The 24,732-nt window shown below is 41.2% G+C and overlaps 1 protein-coding gene across 6 annotated transcripts in view; it reads right to left on the bottom strand.

The window, feature by feature from the left end:
- sox6 (SRY-box transcription factor 6) overlaps positions 1-24,732 on the bottom strand; it is a 131,954-nt gene that overhangs the window by 11,673 nt on the left and 95,549 nt on the right. For all 6 annotated transcript variants that reach the window (XM_061742788.1, XM_061742784.1, XM_061742786.1 and 3 more), the window contains 5 exons: positions 23,608-23,687; positions 15,165-15,314; positions 12,955-13,135; positions 12,628-12,815; positions 3,147-3,252 (listed from right to left, as the gene is read on the bottom strand). In XM_061742788.1, coding sequence (XP_061598772.1) covers positions 3,147-3,252; positions 12,628-12,815; positions 12,955-13,135; positions 15,165-15,314; positions 23,608-23,687 — 705 coding nt within the window. The remainder of the gene's footprint in view (positions 1-3,146; positions 3,253-12,627; positions 12,816-12,954; positions 13,136-15,164; positions 15,315-23,607; positions 23,688-24,732) is intronic.

The raw sequence follows: 24,732 nt of genomic DNA, 5'->3' as shown, positions 1-24,732 counted from the left end.
CTTCTTTTTTTTGTCTTCCAGTTTGGATTATTTGACATTTCCAGTGTTTGTGTGTTGGTGAGCGGGTGCATGCATGTAGGAACTTGGGAACAAACAGCCAAGCTTGCTACAACTCGCAGGCTGGGCCCTGGATAGCTCAGTGGGTTGAGCGCGCACACCGTACACAACTCACAGGCTGCAGATTTACTCACTCTCTTATGCATTTGACAGAAAAACAAATAAAAAGGATGTGTGAACAGATGGAAATTACACAAAACATTTGTTCCAGTGGGGGTACATTAGAATTTTGCCCACTTCAAAAAAAATGTTTCTCATTGATTCATTTGACCTGCTTACTTATTGTTGATGTGACTTCATAAATCACTATTTCTCAGCAGCCTCATCTGAGCTTTCTTTGAAAGAAACTCGTCTCCAATAAAAGCCAGAGCTTGATTCCCACGGCCTCACAGTGGAAGAAAAACATAACAGCTCTGAGCTACTGATGAGAGGAAGCTCGTCAGTGATCTGTCATAACAATGCAACACTACGTCTTATCCTATTCCACGAGGACCTTTTAGAAGACACTTCTTAGCCGATGCTCCCTTATTTTATCATTGATTTTATCTCATTGGGTATCTGTATTCAGTTTCTTCCCTGCATAGGCACATCACTCAGCAGCCTCTGTTCTCTGTTGACCCTCATCGATGGGGGAGCAGTTTAGACAAATGCAAAACCTCTACTATACAACTGCTCCATTTTGCCATGTGTGAATTAATAAACCAACTGATTGAGGCGTTTGTGGTAAAGTTATGTTTTTGGCAGCGTGGTAGCTTGGTAAGTAGCAAGAGGGTTTGCATCCTGGCAGGGGTCTTTCTGTTGGGAGTTTGAATGTTCTCCTTGTGCTCGCAAGGGTTTTCTCAGAGTACGTCAGGTTCCTTCCTCAGTCCAAAAACATGCATTAAGCCAGTCGGTGATTCTGAATTGTCCACAAGAGTGAGTGTGTGTGGTTGTTTGTCTATACATGGGTCCGTGATGGACTGGCGACCTGTCCAAGGTGTGCCCAGACAACTGGGATGAGCTCCAGCAGACCTCTGAGACCCTGATCCAGCAATATATTCATAGATAAATGGTTGTTTTCATCAGACACGTTAAAAAGATGTAATGAATTAGCAGCTGAATCCTTCATGTTGCAAGGGCTTTGTGAAATTATGGAAATCCTATCCACACTAGTTCCTTTTTTTTATTTTTTTCCCCTTCAGTCCAAGTGATTCATGCTTTGGCTATGGCATGCTTTGCAAATATTATCTAAAGCAACCTAAAGCCTTCTGTGAACTGCTGTGATAACAGACGCTGCTTGTACACTGTGCTTGCTTAGTGGGGCTGTTCTGTTCTGGAGGGAAAGCTGCCACACAACAAGGGGCTTTCACAACCTATGTAGGAGTTAGGAGGTACACCAAGGAATTTTCCTTTTCAGAGAACACCAAAGTATCCGTAGTGTGTCCTGATCTCCTATGTAAAAAGTGTGATAAAATCCAAAAGAAGCTGGGTTCGGGTGAAAATTGACATATTTTATTAGGTATGTTTGTGAAATATATTCAATACTTGGGATACAAAACAATCACCGAAAAAATTAACCCCTGAGAGACGTTTTAACCCTACTATACGTCGGATAATCAAAGGCCATGCACTCTCTGGATAATTGATATTAAAGAGAGCAAAAATAAAATTCAAGTATGCTGTGCCCTTGTCTATATCACAAGGTACGCCGAGGACTGACGCCTCCATTGGTTCAAGGAGGAGACGATCCTCACAAGGCTTTCAAAATTAAACATGCTCTGAGAAGAGTAAACACTTTGTGGCTTATTCATCTTTCAGCAGTGTGCGTCTACATGTTGATGATGGTTACGGAGACAGACTTATATATGTGATTTATTATAGAAGAAATGCTAAGTGTGTGTTTTGAGTTGTGTGTCCTGCCCTGTCTCCTCCCCCACCCCCCGCTCCTGGGAAGAGGACCTCTCCCCTCCTCTAACCTCTTCCTACTCCTAATCCATAGCCCACTGGGAACACTGATGCAAGGCGTCTGGCGCTAGCCTTTCCCTCGGCCCTGAGCAGGACTTAAAAGGACACATATGCCCTGGTGTGCGCTCTGTTTCTGTCCTGACTCCACGGTAGCCACAGAAGGAGGGTTCCCAGTGGGAGAATGAGCACTCGAAACACATCTGTCCAAGGAGTCAGACGGGTGGGATGGGATCCTCTGCTGTGGCTTGCATGGGAAACATGTAAATGAATCCTCTAAATACACCTCTAAGTCTAGTTTTCAGGATTGGGTGTGATGTGAAAGTGATGTTTTTTTTTCTTTTTTTTTTTTTTTACGTTTGAATTGGTAAACAACATTTTTATGGGATTTTTTTCAATCCTGTGAAAACTCAATGTAAAGCAATTATGTCAAAGCATTTCTTTCAGAAGCTGCGTGGAAAGCTGTCAAGAAGGCCATTTAAGAAATGCTGCTAAGTGACTTGTCCTGAGAAATAGCTATTCCTCTGACTCGTTGAGGCATCAAAGATGAGTCAGACCATTTTCTTCTTTGCTCTGCCTCAGAAGTGCCATGGAAACTGCCACAAATATTTATGTTGGGCAAACACTGGTGTACTGAAGTGTTCCTTGTTCCTGTGTAGAAGCCAGTACCACAAAGGCAAATGACGCTTTGTCACATTGGTGTAATCAGAATTTACACCGGTGTGCCCAGTACCTCAAGCAACCACAATGGCAACAAGAGCCGAACTTGGAAAAAAGCCAGCTTTGTCCTCAGGCACCCGTGTCCTCTGCTCACCTAGCTGCGAAAACCCCGGAGCCACGGCTGGTTTCAAAAGGCATTCACCTCAATTCCCATGTTCCTCTCATACACACCTACATGTTTTTTTTTTCTCCAAAGCCAAACCAAACACTCTTCTTCTAACACTCAGGCACATAGTGACATGTACTAGTGGGATTTATCAGCTATTAAAACTACTGTTGCTCTCTAGTATGAGCCTTGAATGTGTGGAGAACCGGCTCAAGATAAATCCCTAAAACCTGAAGTAAAAGTGCTTCAATTAAGCAGAAACAAAATATTACCTTCTTTACAAGCAAAACAACAAAGAGAAAAGATGAAAACATGGCCTTACCATCGAGATCCTCTGGCCTGGTGAGGTCGATAACCCTGTGGCCGATCTTCCCCTCCTCTCCCAGTTTGCCGAGGTGGTGCCCAAGGTTCTCAAAGTGTGCCCTCTCCTATGGAAAAATACAAACAGGTAAACACAAAAGCTCATGTTTACATTTTTGCACAAAAGGAAATTGCAAAAGAAAAAAAAAATTGAAAAGAAATGTGTCTTTGAGAAATGCAGGTTGTTTTGGAGAGCTGCTCTTTTGACATGAGCTTTTACCTCATCCCTCTATTCAGCAGCAGATATAATGGCTGACAGGAGGCAGAAAAGACAGTGAGGGGCAGGGGGTTCTGTAAATAGATTTATAGAAGGATACTTTGTGATCCCAAGCACACAACGGGGCTGTGGCCCTCTTTGCAATGTGTTCAGATTTTCCTCTGTAATCTTCCCCTTACATCCTCCCTTCCAGTCTACAGCGCCCAGAGCTCAGCACCCATCATTTATTCAGAGTTCATGCTTTGGAGAACACACCGTGTTTTCCCGTTTGTCATGTTTCTTTGTGCGCAGATTAAACTTGGCATCATGTCGTACTTGACGCACAATGAAACCCTGTCATTCAGCACTCCGTGACAATATTAAATGTCATGTCCGTGTGCATTTACAGAATAAAATAACAGCTTTCGGGGGGCCCTGAATAGTTGCTGCACATTACACTTAATGTATTATGCAAGGGGAGAGTGCCGACTGCTGCTGGCTCCATTGTTGAATGACCTACTTCCTCAGTGAATACACAGGGCATTAGCAAAAGGCTGTCTTCCTCTCTAAAGACTCAACTAGGAGATGGACACTTTGACTCTGCATGATACAAATAATCTGTGCCCCCCCAGGTTTTGCTCAGATGACACTAAAAGCAGGCATGTTGCCACCATTCACAAAGCATTTGTTTTACTCCCAGGGTGCGTGTTCAATCTCTGCCAAAGATGTACTGTCAGCGCTGACCTCTGCCCATTTTCTTTACAAACAAGCCTATCACATGCCGTTTGAACGGACACTCAGGTAGAGTCCAGATACAATACTAACAGCTCTCTGATCTCACACACATGCACACAAACTGATGCATTTCTGAGTCATTGCTGCATTGTGCTGTTTCTCTTATAAAGCAAAGTTTCTTTTCACAGCTAACAGGTAATAAAGAATTAAGCAGAAGTTAACCATCATCAAAAAATAACCCACAATTCATAGCTACATTTCATTTATGTTTTATTCTTTAAAAAAAAAAAATGAAAAAAAGATTATCTGAAACATTTTCTCTTTCCTTAGTGTAACTTTTTTTTCTTAAGGGTTAAAAAACTTTGACAGGATGAAGAATGAATAGTTCAAATCCATTTGAGGCTTTTCACAGTAGTTTTGATTTTCCTCATGCTTTTATTTATTCAAGACCTATTCTTTGAAAGAAAGGACTGAGAGAGGCAGAAAAAAGCACTTCAATTTACCATCTTACTTGAAGAAGCTCTCATTATTTATGACCAGCTGAGTGATTCTGATATACAATTAACCACTACCTGGTTATGGCCTGTGATTAGAGGCTGTCTGTCTGACGGCCCTTTGCTTACTTAAGTGTTTTCTAATTATGACATATGTGGTGGCCCCTGCTGGGCTAGAGGACATTTTGTAAAGAGAAGATGGAGTATGGTGCCTTTCACGGTGTCACAGTCTGTGTAAAGAAGCACATGCACGCGCATGCATCCATGCATGCGTACGCAGAGTTGTATCCATCACGCAGCCACATTATTGCTCCTAATGAAAGAAGCTAGCAGCCTGCTGACAAAGTGACTGAAGCGCGATTAGCTGTATGGTGCTGCTTCAGATGTTCCCCGGGCAGTCCGCTAGGAAGACACGGCGTTCATTGGTACTGTATGTCTGTAATAAAGTAGTCATTTCATCCCTCTTCTGCGCTTCGTTGGCCCCTCTTGATCAATCAAGTCCTTTTATAAACTCATGATCATTAAGCATCATGTTGGGCTGAGAAGGAGAGGGAACAGGGGCCATCCATCAATGCATTTCATTAATAGCTAGCGGAGAGTTTAACTTGTTTCTCCACACAAGTCATATGATCAGCAAAGATCAGCACACGAGGCGGGATGAGAAAACACTGAATGGAACTCTTGTTTAGGATTCTTTGAGTCTGCCCAACTTTGTCTCAAAGAATAAATTCCAGTTTTTTTTTGTGGTTATGTAAAAAAATGTATACATGTAAAAATTTCCGTATAATTCATTGAAGCCAGCACTTTGCATGCAACATTATAATGGTGCAATTACAGTAAGTAATCTTCTCTTGCTGTGCTAATTAATATCAGACTATCAACCCAATATGGTACCACAAATTTTCATAAAATTTTATATACTAAGCTTAATATACTTATTGGTTATAAGTTTGCTAATTTATATCTCGGAGGCAGAAATATAACAGAAATTGAGGTCATAAATTATCTGCAAAGCACCAGGGTTTTGTTTTAGGATAGGAACATATCTAGTGAACTAATGCTTCTTTACTGCCCGTGCATCAAGTGCTGTGATAAATTAATGGCAGTTTTATTATTTTATAGTGTCATTAAATTTTTACTGATCACTCTGACACAGAGGAGTAGCAAAGGACATGCAGTATCTGGGGAAGCTAGCCATTCTGCTGCGAGAGGAGATAGAGAGGCTGAAAAAAAGGGAGCACATCGGCACGTGGCGGATATTAAAAAAGAATATTGAGAAAAACAAAATACATGAGAATCATAAGAGCATGGCTTACTAAAAAATAAAACAGCTAAGTTGTAAAATAAAATATGTGAAAGAAAAGGCCTTTAATCTAAAGAAGACAGAAAAAAATCAAGGCCAGAGAGGAGAGGGAAAGATAAAGAAACAGGAAACAAAAGATGTAGCAGTACACATTATTCCACTCCCACTCGGACCACAACCGCTGGCAAGCTACCGGTCCCTCCCCTAAATGACTTCAGCATGCAGCGCTCCACACCACAAGTAAAATTACAGCAGTGGAGTTGTAGTGGAGGACTGCCACCCACAATAATCTCATCTGCCCTGCCTGTGCAGTCTTTTGTCTTTAAACTTTGGTAGCAGACGTTCTAGTCTGTTCAGTTGCGCATGACTTCAGGTGGCCAGCGCAGTCATGAGCCAAGCCAGTGAAGCTATGAGTCACTGGGGAAAGGGGATAAGTAAAAAAACAGGATAGATAGCAGAATCTTTGAAACATCTTGGGAGAGAGAACCTAAAAGAGCCCTTGTTAATGCTGCAAAGAAAGCTTTAATCTGGCTGGCCACAGAACATGTGCCGGAGGCCTTCTGCTCTGCCCACAGGGTGTATTCTGGGCAGAGGCGGGTGGCGGACAGCCCTGCGTATTGTGCCTTCTCCTGCCCTGTATTTAGGCAACACATTGCCAATCCTGACACTCCTTCACTCTCTTTGTAAAAAAAATCTTGTGGTTGCAGAATAATATGATATGGTACTGTTCAAATGTACTTTGCATATCTTTATATGCTGACAGATCATTGAAAACATACTTTTCTTTGTTAAATAACTTTGGTAAGATGCACATTATGATTTTTCTTTCATTACTGTTTTGTTTAGAAAATTACATATAGTTTCCCATGAAGTTTGAATGAAAGATTTTTTTATATCTTCTAATGAAATGATTGTAAATGAAAAGAGAAGTAAGAAAGAGGAATGCTTCTGAAAACATAATTATTCCAACTAAATGGTCAACGGTGTGTCTGGCTGCACACGTGATGAGGTGAACCCGATGATGCAGGAACACTTCAAACTTGCACATTTCTTCACTGAAACACTCTGAGATCAGGTTTGATCCAATTTCCTCCTTCCAAAGAAATACCAGTCTGTGGTCGTCTCTTAGGCTTTAAATGTATGTATATAAAGTAAACGAGAACTTAAGCTACCACCCTTAAATCTGACATTGTGAGATCTTTGAACGCCCTTCTTTTTGCCTTTTGAAAGTATATGATTGCGTATTTTTGAGATTTCAAGATTGGAGTCTTTAACAGCTGCAGGACCCTAAATAGCCACTTATATTCAATAATGTACAGAACTGGCTCTTGTTATATCACACACCTGGTATGTGGCAAGCTGAAGGCAGTGCTTGAGACCACAATGCAAGGCTTTGTGTATCGAGTGTCAGTCACTAATGTGGTCTGTAGCTCTTGAGTGAAGACTGATGGTTTCAGACTAAACCCCCTCAACAATTTGTCCCGGTCCTGATGGAAACAAAGACTGCACTTTAACATGGCTACAGCTTCTTACAGCCCCCCCCCCCATCTGTTTTGTGTTTTTTTTTCTTTTATTGTAACCAGTTGCAGCGTTATTTATAAGTCTGCTGCTTTCCAGTAGTTCTTGCAAGTTTTGAACCATTTAAATGTTAAGTACATCCAGCCATGCGGTAAACCCACAGGTCCTCTCATGCAGGCTGTTGCTCTCTTTTTCGTCATAGCTGTCCCTTTGCTAAGGCTAATGCACGCAGCAGCAGAATCAACAGTAGCAGCCACAAAAGGCTGGCATCTGTTCTAACATCACACAGAGCAGAGATGGAAAAGCTATTTCTGTCCCATTTGTCTTGCCAGGGCATCGCCTCATTTATTTAAAAAAAATGGAGGTAAGAAAAGAAAAAGCCATTAACTAAATGAAAAAAAATATATATACATAGTATTTTTTATTTAAAAAGTGAAAAAATAAAGAGATGTGTCATCATTATTAAAAATAAGCTATAATTTCTAATACACCCTACAGTGGCTATAGTGCAGATTGTATACAAATGGATGGACAAAAATTGTTTTGTGTATAATTGTCAACTAAACTGAAATTTGATGAAACGCATCTAGCTTGGAGTGTGTAATAATAATCCATCTCAGCGCTGTGACACATTCCTGACGTTGCTTTCAGTTCTCGTTTTCTCCTCCACACCGATCACGTCATCTGTGTTAACATTATGTGCATTTATGGGTGACCAGTCCTCAATGATCTAGAACAAGTGGATTGTCTAGGGAATGTAAGTTGGGCTAAAGCCTTCAGGCCTCTTAAATTCTCTCAGACAGCAAGACCTTACAAACTGCAGTACAACCAAAAAATCCCTTTGATATAGGGACAAAACCTCAAGACTCAAGTCTCGTTCTGACACTGGAGTCTTTATGTTTCAACCGTAACAATACCAAGGACTATAAATGGCCATATGGAAGCTGTTCTTTTTTCTTTTTCTTTGTTGTGTGTGCATGTGATGAAGTGAATACAGTATCACAGTGTTTTAATCATTGTGGCCAGCAGCATTTCTGAATAACTATAGCAGGCAAGAAATTCACCGTGTTAAAACACAACTGGACAAAATAATGGAGTCACTGCTGCGAAATGACCCTGCAAAGATGCAGTGTTGATGCCTTTCTGGGGAAGTGAGAGAAAGCGAGAGCGCAAAAGCCTTGACCTGCAGCCTGACAGTCCCACAAACACACACACTCACACAGGCACAATGTACCCACAGCCTCGCATTATCTTTATTCATTTGGCAAACGTGAACAATTGGGCAAAGCATTAATGAAAGCAATGCTCACAATAGCACTTGCTGGCTTCAGCCACTGTCTGGGAGTTGCACATAATCTAATTTGGATGAGCAAACCCTTGTATGCCAAGGATTTACATTGCGGCCAAAATGCCTTGGTTTGCAATTTTCAAGACAGGAGTCGAAAAGGAGCAGAAAATTGCTTCCAGGGCTGCAAAGCAGACAAGGTTATATTCAAAGTGTTTGTGAGGACTTTGCCTGAATAGAGCCCTGGCATCACACGCGCACATATGCACGCGCACACTTGCACGCAGACACACGCAGGGTTGAACAGTACAACCGCAACAACCAATAGGTTAGAAGTCTGGATTTTGTAGAGCACAAGTGTAAGCTCCATTTGAATATTTACAGGCTGAGCTTTGGGATACGAGAAATGGACAATTGTAGTCATCAATACCCTGGAAAGGGCAGTTCAATAGGTTAATACACTGACCTTTCCCCTTTTGATTCCAGTTAGGGAGTTGTCAGCAGAAGAATATATTTTATCTCACACTCACACAAGCTCTACAGATTCACATAGACTGCATTTCATCAGAACTAATGCCAGAGAAATTGATACCTCAGTGCAGAAATCCCTAACAAATCAGGGTAGGAAACACCCTGTGACATGCTTATATTTCTTCTCAGCTCATTGTATTTCTTTGTCATTTCGCATACCACTTAAATCAGAAAATAATAGAATATTTTAATATCAAATAAAATGGGTAATTATAAAATTAAATTAGTTTTCTTTTGTTACATCGACAATGCCTGCTGAATCTAAAAAAATTAATCAGCACTGTGCTGTCTTTGTTTTTTTCTCAGAGGTACTCAACCACTCATTAATAGTCTGATTACAGTTCACAGAGAATTACACGATTGGTGTTTGCAATAAACTCTTGTTTTATCTGCTATACTGTCACTGCGGCCAACTGACTAAAACTAGTCCGTTTTTCAGCAGTTTTTCAACTAAATCAATTATAACACCTCAGTTCTGCCTATATTTAGACTTTTTACAATTTACTTATTACAATTTTCAATTTTAGTTAGAATACAATGACAGTCACATGAGGCATTTGAAATATATATATTTTTTTCGATAAGAAATACAGTTCACTAATGGGATTCAAACAATTAATGGAAATGCATTGCTTAAATAACACTAACCTGATTTTTTTCCTGCTGAGCCAGTGAAAATGTATTTGCAGAAAGTACTCTGTCTCTGACCTATGGGCTATATATTCTAATGGGCCATAAACATTGATGACAAGGCTTCAACATACACTAAAGGAATCTCTGCATGCACCATCTGAATCAAAACATGGAGAGACAAGATGCTTGATATTCATTCACCCATGACCCTGGAAAACTGTGTCCAGTTATAGCCCAGTACATAATAGAGGGGAACAATTCAAAGGGTTACAAATGGGCTCAGATGTGCTATATATGACTGTAGGCATTCTGGTGCATTCTAGGTAAAAGCTTCCACTGGGTGAGGAGGAGATGGTAAATAATGTAACAAAGTAATTGCCCTCTGCAGACAATAATACTTTAAAATAAATATTTCAAAAAGGCAAATTGCAGAAGGCTTGTAAAGGGTTTTATTGTACTGATGGAATATAGTATAAACAGACAAATAAAATGACAAGCAAGAAAAATCCTCTCCAGTAAAGCATGAATATTTTACATGTCCTCAGGTTAAAGGCTCGTGCACTGTTGAACGGAGTCGGATTTTGCCCATGTTCTCTCGGGTCAGCGGACAGGAAAGGAGGGAAGGAGAGCTAGAGTCATGGTGATGGAGGTGAGGGAGGATCTCATTGTACTGTTCAGACGCACTTTGTATGAAAAGATGAATTGATCCATCGGTAAGGAGCACTTAGACCCACTCCTCTGCCCGGTCATTACAGTGGGATAAATCAATATTTAATATCCCCTTCTTACAGCCACACTGAATGATCTTAACCTCTCCTTAATCCCATTTATGTTACCTTTCCAGAATCTTCTTCCTACAAGATCTCACTATGATAAACTTCCAAACAAGAGAGTGGGAGGGGAGCTATTAAAGACCACGCCATATTTATGTCAGGTGAGGCGCTTTCTTAAAATATTAATATTCTGAAACTGACTAAAGTGAAAGCTTTTATCTGGGACATTCAAGCCTTTCTAGTCCGCTGGCTTGTTGTATCAGCAAAAAAAAAGTCTCTCCCCTCTCTCATTTCACAGCTGAATTACAACTCACTGTACTTTATTGCAGTCAAACGATGAAGATGATGGGGCAATTCTTTTAGCTGACTTGGTAAAGCTTGCTTATAATTTCACGCCGTCCTAAAACACCCAATGTCACTGAAACTAAGATGTGACGATAGCACACGGATTTTCTGGTTTTTGTGTTGTGAAAACTAACATCATACTTTTCTATTAATTCATTTATATAGTTTTATTTTTATTTTTTTAACCTTATGATCCTTTATACCACCACTTTCTCCCCCCCCCGCCCACACCCCCCCACCCACACACACACACATACACATCTCTTCTGAGACGTGCAGCACAAACAGCATATATTGCTTCTTTCCAGAATATAATCTCTTTACAGAAGCGAACCAAAAAAAAAAGGAAAGATATTTTTTCTCTGAGATGTTCTGTTTCAACATTGGTTGATCAGTCCAAAATTCAGAGAAAAACAAAACAGCATCTCACAAAAGCGAAAGCGAGGACTAAAAAAGGCGTTGAGCTCCATTTACTAAGAACAATGAAGCTGTAGGTGTGCTGCTCTTGGAAAAAAAGTATTGTTTGGCTGGTGCTTTCATGTCATGACAGATTAAATGCTCCGGTAACCACAAGCACACCTTAGCTGTGAGGTATGGATGCAGCTGTACCACCTGGGATTGACAATCAAAAAAAAGGTATTTGAAAGCTTGTGCTTCAAACTTCATGTACTATGTGGTAACTAAAGAAACAAATAAAAGAGTTTGGAACTGAGTTTCGTGTAAGGGTAAGTTGTTTTTTTAAACATTTATCATGAGATCATGGATTGGTTCCTTGTTTTAAATTCTAAAGGTTTTCGAGGAGTTAAGTGAAGGATACGCCTCATCTCGGCACCCCCCCCGACCCCTCTCTCGCTGTCTCTAGGCTGCACAAATTTATTTCCCTCATTTCAGCAAAAGCATAGTTGATTGCCACCTGCAAAGACAGTGATCCCTTCCAAATACCAAATTAGACGGAAATCAAAATAGATATTCATTGACTTTTTTTTTTACATATACATTGACCTAGTTGAGGGTGTTGGTTGAAAGTGTCAGGTGCTGAAATATTGATGAGCATTGCTCCCAGATTCTGCCTGCTTCTCACAGCCAACTGGCAACATGGCATCAAGCTGAAGAGAGGAGGACAGCTTTTTTCTTTCCTTGATTGACTCATTGATTGAAGATATTTTTAAAGGGAATCCCTGGGAGTGTGTGCTCCTGGTACAAAGCAGCCCCATCCTGTGTCAGGGGACAGAGAGGGCTGCAAGTCGGCTTTAATTGGGCAGAGACTTCAGAGCCTCCTTAACCCACACCGGGCACTGCTATGGCCTGTCACGGCCCTCACACCAACATCAACGACGCAGATTCCTCTAAACACGATACGCACAAACATATTCATGCTAATTTGAGTAAACATACATGTGCCTGCTAAACTATGCCAGCTCTTATCAATACGACCACCCTGGACTTGGATTAAAGGAAATTATTAGTCTTAAGAATTGCTGCTCTTTCAAAACCTTCCACTTTCTTGAATAGTTTCTTTCCTCTGCCCCTGTGGTCAACTGCTTATTTTTTTGCTTTGTGGAAAAAGCGTGCAGTGGAGAAGACCTGAATAAGGGATAAAGCAGACAGAGTACATGATGCTGCTTCTAACCTTGTCGGATCTGCAGTTATTGAGGCCCACTGAAGTGAGAGCGGACAGCTTTGACTCCATGCCCTGTTGGTGGTGTTGCAGCTGCTCCCTCTGGATCTGCTCCCTCATTTTCCGAGCCTCCTGAATGGCTTTCATCACTGTATCCTGGTCCCCGAACAATGCAGTCGAGTTTAGGCTGGACAAAATATCTTTACAGAGAGGCAACACCATTAGTTTATGGCCAACAATGAAAACCATATATATGTGACTAGTGTATTGCGAAAGAAGTACTACTGGTTTGCAATTTTGCATCCATTAAGTAAGTGTGGAGACACTTCGAGGTCTTACCGAGAGACGAGGCCCGGCCCAGGCCTCCTCCAAGTGGGCTAGGGATGCCACCCTTGCCAAGAAAAGTATTAGGGCTACTTTTACTGCCGGGGAACAGGCTCTGTGTTGGGGATGTAGGAGATTTGACCATTTCTGTCGTCTTTGGCCGAGCAGACAGGTTGAGGGGCTGTGTTCCCTCCTCCTACAGCAGCAGAGATAGGAGTATGAAAGAAGACAGATGTGAGAATCCCCACCCCTTTCTTGGAGGAACTCTGGATGCCCAGACAGCACAGTTTTCCCCTGCTTCTGGTTAATTATAGGATCCCTATCCTGACCAGTACCTCCTCCCTGATTCCTTCTCTTTTCACTCCTCTCCTTTCCTCTCCTCTTTTCTCCTCTCCTCTTTTCTCCTCTCCTCTGTGATCTTCCTCACAGTTGCCCAGCGCCTTTGTTCACACTAATTAAAGCAGATTCTGTCTCTCTGTACATCTTCATCTGTTCTGCCTCTCCTCCTCCCTGCTCTCTGTGTCTGCACTCTGGTTCGAAGAATAAATAATGACCAGATAACAGCAGTGACAATGATCAAAGACAGCTGTTCCATTCATCAGATGTCGACTTGCATTATCTACTTCATTAACTTGTTTTCTAATTTCACTCCTCGTTTGTGCATACTTGGATTTATCATATGCTTTGATATGCCCATTCCTAAGAAAATATGGAGGGTGGTGTGGCTTTTAGATGAGCTCAAAGAAGGATGCATTTGTTTTCTGGTTGCCGGGGCATTATTCCTCACGTTGACATTCCCAACCTGTTGTCTAAAGAGACCAAACACATTGTACCAGTAGGCCCCAAAGACCCAGTCTTTTTTAGTGATACATTATTCCAATGAATTCAATTAATGTAAAAATGTGATAAGTCTAAGGTGAATTTTCTTTTTATCTCATTAAACATAAGCAAATTCAATGGTAGTTGGCAAACTGCCCTAAAACCACAACCAGAGCAACAGATTTGCTATATTAGAATAAATGCTGAATGACAATAACAGAAACAAAACATTTGCTTTTCAGAAGACAAATATCCCTTAACACAGGATAAATCTCTGTGTGCACACAGCAGTATTTTTAATCAGATTAGGACCCATGCTGTCAGTTACAGTATTGTTCAGAGCCAAAGTGTCTCCTTGTCCAAACATATGGTTCAAGCATAGACTGCCCCAAGGCCTTGTTATGACTGTGCCAATAACAGTTTGTCATGTAGTGAAGCCGAAAACCGACAAACAAAACTGAGGGCAATCTGATTCCACCCGAGTTTGGACGGACATGTGAAGATGCCAGTACATGTTTGCCATCTATTCATTAATGTATAATTTATCCAATTTAAAGTTCTTAATTTTAGTGCATTTTAGAAAACTTGCAATAATATTTATACAATCAAGGTTTGTTCCATGTATATATATAATTCACTCGACAAAAGGAAAATTGTACTTGCATGAAAAAATTAGCGTTTTGGTCAGTTTGATAGAAATTCCAGGAGACAAGGGAGCTGAATAAGTGTATGTTCACAAATGTGTGTGAATTAGTGAAAAGAAGCTGGAGTGGTTTCCTGCCATGATTTATTGTCTTTCTCCATTGTGATATTATTGAGCTAAACTACTTAAAAAGGACGTATGTTTCTGATTATGGCCTTAGTGAGTGGGAATGATATATGAGGGCTTTCCATTGCATGGAGGCTTAGTGGAGCTGTGCCATACAGCAGCAGAAAAGGAAACCTATCCTGAATCTGGTTTGTTTACAAGGTACAAAAAGCCTGGACTTTCTACTTTACTTTTTTTGGCAGTTGTATGGAACTGTTGCAATGGATTTATTCGATTTTTATTTTACCAAAAGAAGAAGAAAAAGAAAAAGAAAAAAGACTTTGCATTGTGGAGAGAAAAGGAAAAAAAAAACATGTGTTTCACAAATTACTGGCTTGGAGCTCCCATAGCTATAGCAACCATATCCACAGAGTTCTGGTTAAGAGAGAGAGGGCCTTGTTAAAACCCCAGAGATTGATGGCCTGTTAGAGGCTGGGCTCAACACTGGCGGGCTGTTACACCGAAGCAGTGAACATCATATGTGCTGTTTCTTTTTTTTTTTTCTTTTTTAGACAACACCATATAGGCTAGGCTGGATTAAGTAGCACTCAACATCTGGACTGTGGGATGGACAACTTGAAGGAGTTGATGGCTGTACCTTGACTTGAGTGATGGGGCTGGAGGAACTCTTGTCATTCTTCAGAGATGATGGAGAGATGGGCCCACTAGCACTGAGAGGTTGGGGGAGTGGAGGCATCTTGGCTCCGGGAGAGACCTGCATGTTGGCAATCTGGGCGGCATACAGTTGCTGTAGGGGGATGGAGAAACCCGCAAGGCGTTAACATCCAATTCCAGCAAACATTCAAAGTCTTATATTCTGTCTTTTCCTCTCCCCCGAAAAACCTTTCTCTCTGCCTGTGTGCCTTCTTCCCCACCCTCTCTCTTTTACGTCTTTCCTCTCTTTCCATGCGGCTGGCAGCGAACCCCCATCAAAGGTCTTAACCGTATTTCAAAGGCTGAACCAGAGAGAGACAGCAGTCTTAAAAACCATACAGAGATGGCTTTCATTCAAAATACTTGGAGCCCCTATTTTTCCCTCATCACAGAGAAAAGTTTGCCGCCTGGAAGCAAGTGTATTAGCAAAGATCTGCCCAGCTTCTTATGAAGTTTTGGACTGTGAGTTGTCTCCATGCAGTCCTACTACACTCTCTGTTGTTGCTGTCAGAGAACATGATAAACACACTTTGTAAATCCCCAGGTGAAAAACCACTCATGTGATCCATGTTGGATGAGTCATATTTATAACTCTTGGAAAGAGGGAAAATCCAACTTACATTACAGTTACGTTACAGCATTGAGTTCATGGTGTGGCATTTTAATGTGATGCTACACACACTGATAAAAGGGTTTGGAACTATGAAAAACTGCGGTCAGCCAATTGTTTCACATATGAAATCTTATCCAGTAACTTCAAAACTTCAAGTTTCAGTGGACCAATTTATGATTTACTGACTTGACGTCAGGTTTGAATATATGAAAAAATATATAGCAGATTAGATTACACTTTTATTCTTGCTTCTACCCCCACACCCCTTACTGCCCCAGAACTGTGATGGCTGAAAGTCACTTATGAAGATAGGTACTGTCACTTGCTGGTAAATGCAGGCGTTTATCAAATAAAGCTACCAACTAAAAATTGTGTTGCTCCACATTTAGCCTGAAACGTCATTTCATCAGGAAGATTGTGCTGATTGTGCCCCTTACCTCCCAAACTGCGTTTCCTATCCCCCTGACAAGGTAAAATGTGTGCTTTATTGTGTTATTGAGTCAGATGGTGCTGTTACAGATAATCAAATTGCTTTTCCGCAGGCAAATCAGAAAACTTTGCCTCATTTCCTGGCATGACTTACAACGTACATAGACTGCAATTGTGTGGATGGTAAAAAAAGTAAGCTGACCCCACTGTCCTCACCTTTGGCGGTTTAAATGAAGCCATAAGCCAAGAAAAGCACTTCATGTCCACACACCTATCTACAGATACAAACACATATGTGCTCCTCTAAGAAACTTTATCACTGCCGCATAAGCAGCTGTACAAAAGCTCCATTCTTCCAGGGGACCTAGGGATAACAACAGCACATGGGCAGCGGAAATGACAGACTGATTATATTTCCACAATGATAGCACTGCTTCCACCTCACTTACAAACAGTCTTTTGTCTTTGACAGGGTTGAACACAGGAGCAAACCAAACTCTATTTTCTTCTCATCTGAGTAAGGCTCAATTAACGTCAGTGATGATTTTTGTCATTTTGTATGCTGGAGAGAGGTGAGAACTGTCGCAGTGAAAAAGTGAGCTACACAAAAGTCTTGCACCGTGTCTGCTGGGCAGATGTTTGCCAACAGGCCCGTTGATGAGTATCCCCCTGACCTTGAGTGGGAACAACTTTATTGTCCCGGAAAAAGAGCATAATTAGACTGTGCCTCAAATTGCACACTGTCAGGATGCCAGCACTGATTAGCAGGTCAGTGCCCTGGGGTGAGAGGCAATGGTTACCCCCGTGACCAGAAACACTCCAAAATCCAAAGAACAATAAATACAATCAAGGGGAGAGAAAGATGTAATATGCTGCTCTAGCATAGAAAAAAACAAAACAGTACTTAATAGTCTTGTGGCTTTTTATAAGCAGTGCCCCAAGTGTGTGTGCCCCCCCCCCATATTTTCAATGGATTACAGAATTGTTGAGACCCAGAATGTACTAGTTAGAAGTCCGAAAAAGAAGAGGGAAGATGTCACTATAGTGTCATAGGCTGAGAAAAAGATGTACTTTGATAGGTAGGAGCCTCATTTATTAACATACTTTTTTTTTATAGATTTCAATTATGTAGTGCTTTTTTTGTTCTTTACTTTACATTGTCAACAGGAAATTCGACTTAAATAATTTTCTTGCTGGTTCATTATCGTAAATGGAATGGAAAATGCATTTAAAGTCTCGCAAAGGAACTTTTGCAGTTTTTAGTTCAGGGGTTCCCCCTGTAAATTAAGCTGGAAATTAGATTGACTCTTGTTCAGTCTCTTAACCAGTCTTTTTTCTCTTCCTTCTTTCACCATCACTTTCGTGTGTGCGTGTGTTAATTGCATAGAGAATGAATGAAGACTTGTTTGTGCTGCTTGAACTTTGATACAAACTTTGCATCAGCTTTATAGAGAATGTATCTGGAATTAATTACCACATATATTGCAATCACTCCTTTCCTTCTACATGTAAAGTCGTTTTTTAAGATTTTGCAAGGATTTAGCCTCCCATTCATTTCAGCAGTGACATGTTGCCAAACTGAGTATCTTCCTCCCACTATTTATTCCACAGAATTGTATGTATTGCTGGGGTCAGTTTTTATCTCCCAAAGCTGTGGCCTTATCTTCAGAAAAAAACAACTACACATATTTGGTCCAATACTTTTCAAGCTGCTTTAAGCATTTTTTTTTTTTAACAGATTATAAGTTCAGCCTCAGAATTTGTCTTAAAACTAAGCACAAGCCAGTTTGAAAACATTGTTTCCTCAGTAAAGCTACTTGTCTCACAGAGAAATCCATCTGCATCCCCCAGTTTACCCTCTCACATCCCAGCAAGCCATACTTCTTATCTACTTGCCAGGTGGGGGCAGAAAAAGGTCTGCAGTAATGAGGGTCATGCTGAAAGTCAATGCTCTGACGCTGGGGTCCTGGAGGTGTATGTGAAAGCTCTAGTAGATCCTCAGAATTATTGTTTTCATTTTATCTTTCTTTTACCTGTATACACTTACCATTTCTTGTTGTTAAAGGGAATTATGCATGTCATTTGTTTTCATTAAAAGTGTATAAGTAGAAACATTTTAGGATAACTATTCACACTGGGTGAACGGATCTATTTTTAAAGGTAGAGGACCCATCTTTGAATGAGTAGCCAAAAAAAAGAAGAAAAAGAAAACACAACACCTAAGGTCTTTGTTTTGACCCCATCATTCTCTGTTCCCAGTAGAGCAGAGCAGATCTCAGCAAGCATAGATTCAAAGTGAGTTGAACACACCCAAGGTCAGCCTGTTAGCCTCTGGTAATTAAAAACAAGCCCTCTGGAGGCAGCAGAGGTTAAAAGGAGGGGTTCACTTTTCTGCCTGCTACATTAAACTGAGATTACACACTCTGCTGATGATGTTAGACATCACAAACATATGACGTGCAATTAAGATGGAAAGTCTGTGTTTGCTTAGTGAAATAACACAGCTGATAGTAGAACTTCATTTTTAATTTTTAAAATGTAATTTCTTTATGTATATATTTTTTATCAGTAATATGCACTGCACATGCCTGCTAATATAAAAATAAAGAAACTATCTTCACTTCTTTAAAACAACAACTTAATTTCCCGAGGTACACATTATTTAGTGGCAGCACAAACTTAATCAGAGTCTCATGTCTTTGTGTCTCTGCATGTCAATGTCTCATTCACCTCTGCGTGGCCTGGGCACTGAGCAATGGGCTGGATATGAGAGCATTAACTGCGCTTCAGTGCACCACGCCATTTAAAATGCAGCACAGCGCCAGCTCCGTTTGCCACAAGGCTTGTACAGGCTCATTGCCCAGGGCGACCATGCAGCCTGACCCAGGCTAGGCCCAGATGTCAAGAGTGGAGGAAGGCGTTCTGGTGCACTGTGCCGAAGCTTTCCAGTATGGCTCAACATCTGTTTTATCTGCTGGCACCCAACCTGCGCCACTCTTACCCTTCTCCCTCCTCTCGGCCTCTCAGTTTCTGTATTATACAACTACTGAATGCATATATTTATGTCTTTTTCTCTCAGGTTCTCTTTAGTATACACACATGCACATACACACACGCACATACACACACACACACACACACACACACACACACACACACACACACACATACATACATACACACACTTACTATCACACTCTGTCTTGTGTGAGCATGGGCACTCGAGGCCCAAGGCCCCCGGAGCCAGCCCTCTCATTCACTGCTGCTCACTGCATTATCAGCTCTATCTGTCCATCTGTCCCTCTGTTCACCACTGCCTCTATCCAGCTGCTCACCTAGCCGTCTTATTAGCCAGCCTTCCACACATTCTAGCGTTGCTGCACTGCTCTGGGTTACCTTCAAAGACCAAGCTCCTTTGCTCATAAACACAGAAACAGCTGCTCTCTACAGTATGCCTCTCTTTTCTTCCCTCCTCCCTTCCTCTTTTTCAAAGTCAAAAGTGCTTCACTTCTTAATGAGAGAAGCCATTTCTTCACATCTGTACCACACAGGCATTTACATCCAAACAAAAGATAATGTGCGGTTTGCTGCTCTCCCACTTTCTTCCTGTTTGTCCCTGACTGTGTTACACTCTTTCTTATCACTGCAGTCGTCTGAGCCAGTGAGCACTCCTTCAGATGTGTCTGTCTGCCTGAGATCTGGTCTGGGTTGTTGTTAGGCATATGGGCTGCTTTTCATCTTTACAGTGGGCGCACGAGCTGAGGATAGGCTCAAGTTTATCATGGGCCTTGAGAGATGCCATAACAAATGCAGTGAAATGTAAGTGTGTCGCTACGTCTTATCTCAAGGAGCTTGATTTCCAGTACTGTGAAGTAAGAGGATGTCATGGGCCCAGAAAATACAGGAGGGGGAAAGGCAAGAGAAACCAATAGACAGAATAACAAAGGGAAAGTATGGAGGTAATTGACAGAGAAATTCCCAAATAAAGATACTTAGAGGTGGTTTAAGATGTGGATTGGAAATGGGAAAGGCAAGACACGGATACAGAGAGCAGGAGATGGAAAATGGAGCTTCGACTGAGTGAAAGCAGAGGCTTTCTTTCTATTTATTTAGAGTGATACTACATACAGAGAACCCAGATGTTCTCTTTTATCCAATAATGCTTTCTTTAAAAAGGCTTGAACCCAAAAGTCTGCTTTTGATTATACAAAACAGGACTCTCTCCAAGCCTGTCCTACTGTTCATTTGCTCTGTTAAAAAGACGGGCGATACATTAAGTTCACATTCTCCCTAAGTAAATAGTTTTTCACTTGGCAAGTGATGTAAGGAGTAGTGTACAAACAGCAAATTAAATGTCGTTCAAGATAGAAAATTCTTTTGTGGAATTAGGAAAATTCCCTTCTTGTCTCTTTGGTCAATTGAATATAGTAGGTGTCCTGACAGACTGGGCTACAATCTGAGCACAATTTCCTCTGTTGGGTGAAACGTGTCAGTTGTAATCAGTGAAGGACAGGCAGGGATGGAGCCATTGTTTCCTGCTGGTCCTAGGCTCATCCCCGCTCTGTGTGGGCACTAATGAAGAGGGGCATGTCGCGCTGGGATAGTTTACCCACCTCCTCTCCTGTGAGTTGCGGACCAGAGCCAATCTGTCAGGAAAAACATTGGGCGAAATTGCCCTGCGCTACAGCAATGCCTGGTGACAGCCACTTGCAGACTGTCAGCCACCAGAGTGATGCTACCAGCCTGTATTGACAAGCAAATTACAGTCTCCCAACAATCAAAGGCATCCTGGAAGATTCATTTACATCCATCAGCTCTATGCCTTTGTTACCTTGTTGAATTTTGGAAATGGGGGAGGATTCCAGACTGTTATGACAGAAGATATTGTGAGGAGTCTGCGTGGCCGGCATTAAGACTGACGGCACGGCTGCCCTCTCTGGATGGATTGCTGATCACATTACCTCTACAGCATTGTGAGAATTAATTCTACCAATATGATCTTTTTTTTAAGATTCCTACATTGTTCAATCTCAACTGAGTAAATTGGTGAAAATTATACGTTGCCAGGCCACCGACGGGAAGAAATATTTTAATTGAGGGGAGCAGCCATATTCAGTCACATGCATGTGGGATTTTTTTTTACCTGTTAGTGTGTATAAGTGTATAAGAAAGATAAATGGTGGGGTATGGAGCTGAAAACTAGAACGTTTCGGTACTTTTCCAGAGTAAATGGAAAATCTGCCAGAGGGCGCATAAAATATTTAAACTGAAATCAGAATATAAACTCAGAATCAAGCATCAAGTACAGTATAAACTACAGTACAGTATTAAATCACCTCATTTTATTGCTATGTTATTACAGTATGCTTTTGTTCCAAATATAATGCATTTCCAGCACACTGCATCACTTTGTTAAGTCTATCACAATTTCTACACTTTACAAAATTAGAGAATTATTTTTTTCCATTGTGAAATAACTCACAGTGATGCAATTAGTTTTTTTCCGCAAGAGTGGACTTTTTTTGTTTGCTTGTTTGTTTTAAAACCTTTAGGAAGAAGGAGGGAGCTGGTGTTATAATTGCGCCCAAAAGAAGGAGGAAACGACACTAACTTAATTCCATGTCTGATGTTTTTAATCATAGCTGGCTCCTAGTGCTTTGTAGAGGAAATAGTGACAGTCACATGGTTTGTTGATCCCAGCTATGCAGAAAAGGGCATGTTTGACTTCCCTCACTGTTTTGAGGGGGACTTTCTATGCAGGGTAAATAGCAGCCAGAAGGCAGAATATGTGACAGGCTGAGAGACTTCAATTAATGGAAAATGCACCTCTTTTTGTTTACTGTGTTCTGTAAAGGTCAGCCAAGTCATGGTCTTGGAGGCACTGTTTTTTAACATTCCCAGGGTTAGATACATAATCTGAATTAATGACTCTAGATCCGTCCCCCCTTCTCACCCCAACCCTCAGATATATGACTGTCTCATCTGACCTCATACACCCCTATAAATAGCCTGAGCATGTCTGTCTAAACTGACACTCCCTTCCACTGAACTTCACTGTGATACATAAGATATGCAATGCATTCACTTCATAAACATAGTCAACAAAGCATCTATCTAACTTTTATGCTTCAGATACGCATCTTCAAACACGGACAGACTCATTTAACACCTTACATGCCTCTGATAGCTCTACTCGCGACTCCATAATGACACGCAGTCCTTCAAACCCATCTGCAAGTATTGCTAGAACTTGCCAGGGCTCGTTAACACTGAAGGTGGTAACTTCCAAAGGACAAATGCCACGTAAATAGGTGTGCAAGATTTTTGCCGTTATTGTTGGGCTCTCCTATTTAGATTGATGCTTCTCTATGCTGTTGAACATCACAATTTGCAGCCACAAGAAAAAAAAATGCCTGCTGCTGTTTACTTTGCAGCAGTGGCCATTTAACATTAAACTATCAGAGATGTTTTGTTTCTCAGATCTGCAGAAGAAGCAGCAATGCCACATGTGTTTTGCTGATTATATACACACTTTTTATATCGATGTTTATTTTATTTATATATATATATATATATATATATATATATATATATATATATATATATATATATATATATATATATATATATATATATATATATATATATATACACATATACAACATTATTGCATATTTGGAAACTAAGATGATGTATTAGCTGAGCGGAACCACATTAAAAGGATTTGTCATAATAATAATTTTGATACAATACAGATAATTATCTATATTAAATATTATGGCCTCAGGTGAAGCCCTGACCTGGGTTCAGCTCTTTTAAATGGTTTGTGAGAGAAAATTCCTGGAGAAGCCCGTAGGGCTCAGGGCCTCTCAACATTTTCTGAGGCTCCAAACCTGTTTTCAGCTTCACTTGGGGCTATCTACCACCAGTATTTTTTTTTCTCACGCATATATTTAAATTAGACTGAGTTTAAGCCATTCATTTTCTTAACTGCATTCCTTAGGAAGCTAAAATAGATAGCACACTGGCTTTGTAAAGAGCAGTAAGAATAGTCAATTGTCCTCTGACAAATTCACTGGCAGACGATTAAGGCAACGAAAGTGATTCTCATTCTCTCTAATAACTATTATCTTCCCAACTCCTCTGTCTGGCAGAACCAGTGGGGATAAATCTTCTATAAAATGGGGATAAATTACATATGTAAGGTGATAAGCTTGTGTGAGCCGGGTGGCTCTGGGATTATTTAGTGCTCTGCTCATTACTTAGCGTACAGCTGCTTAGCCATCCTTTCTGCCCTGAGCTTGGCAGGCGTCCCTAGCATTCTTTGTCATAGAACTGTACATACCTGAAGTTGGAGGGGGCTGAGTCCTGACGCTGCTGCAGCTGCCATTGTAGATGGAATGAACTGCACTGGGTAGTTATCACCTGTCAGAGAGGGAGAGAGAGACAACAATACATACAGGTTCAGACAATGAACCGGCCCAGAGCAACCAGGCAAGTGCCAACAAGGATTGTGGGCCCTCCGCTGCTTATGCCACAGCAATGTGGCACATTGCACTGAGCGCTCGGCTTTAAGCCCAAACATCTGCATTAACAAAAGGCTTAGGTGGCTTGACGGGAGTGGGATTACTCAGGAACGTTTCACACCATTCACTGTTTACTCCACCTGGATGCTATACATCCTGGAAAATACCATGACAGTTAACAGTTAGGAGCTCTTTTAAGGTTTATTTATTTGTGTGCATATGCGTGTGTTCATATGTGTGTGTCTGTTTTGATTAGATGTTGGATATCTTCCTTCATATTCGGTTAGTGAGTATGTAAAAGGACGAGCATGTTCTCTCAGGCAATTCATACAGCTGTAGACTTGTCTGGCTACTGTTCAACACATTGTTTCTGAGTGATAGTTTTGGCAGCACAGTGAAAGCACTTGTATGCAAACTGGTTAGAACAAGTGTGCAGTCAGAATAACAAGGGTAAAGAATAAAAACAAACTCCAACACGTTCTTATCTTGCATTTCACTATGATCTAGAATGAAGGACCTAGTTTCCAAAAGCACTAATATGCACTACTATTGGCCTGCTACAGTAATGTTTTGTCAGACAGGGATGTAAAAATGGCTTCAGTGTGAGTGATGTCCATGGGAGTACAGAGGCTTTTACACACTCAAACACAGTGCGTTGAGATGGACAGAAACATCCCCTGTGAAGCAGCACAGCATTCATACAGGGGAGGCTGCTTTGAGACATGTCTGCAGGAGGGGAGGTGGGGTGCACAGCGGGGATGGGGAGGGGTTGTTGGCCTTCGTTCAGACCCCACTTCTGCCTGTCACTTCTCCTCACAAACATATGGAGCCATTAAGCCACCGACAAGGTAAATGTATGTACCTTCTCTTTCACTTTGCCCTCGTCCGCTTGCCCCACTCTGCAATTTTGTACAGCACGACACAATGTGATACAGGCCATGGAA

The sequence above is a fragment of the Cololabis saira genome, chromosome 2 (assembly GCF_033807715.1).
Source record: "Cololabis saira isolate AMF1-May2022 chromosome 2, fColSai1.1, whole genome shotgun sequence".
NCBI classification, from domain to species: domain Eukaryota; kingdom Metazoa; phylum Chordata; class Actinopteri; order Beloniformes; family Belonidae; genus Cololabis; species Cololabis saira.
The sequence above is the reverse complement of the archived record's forward strand: the minus strand, read 5'-3'. Positions and strand labels throughout refer to the sequence as shown.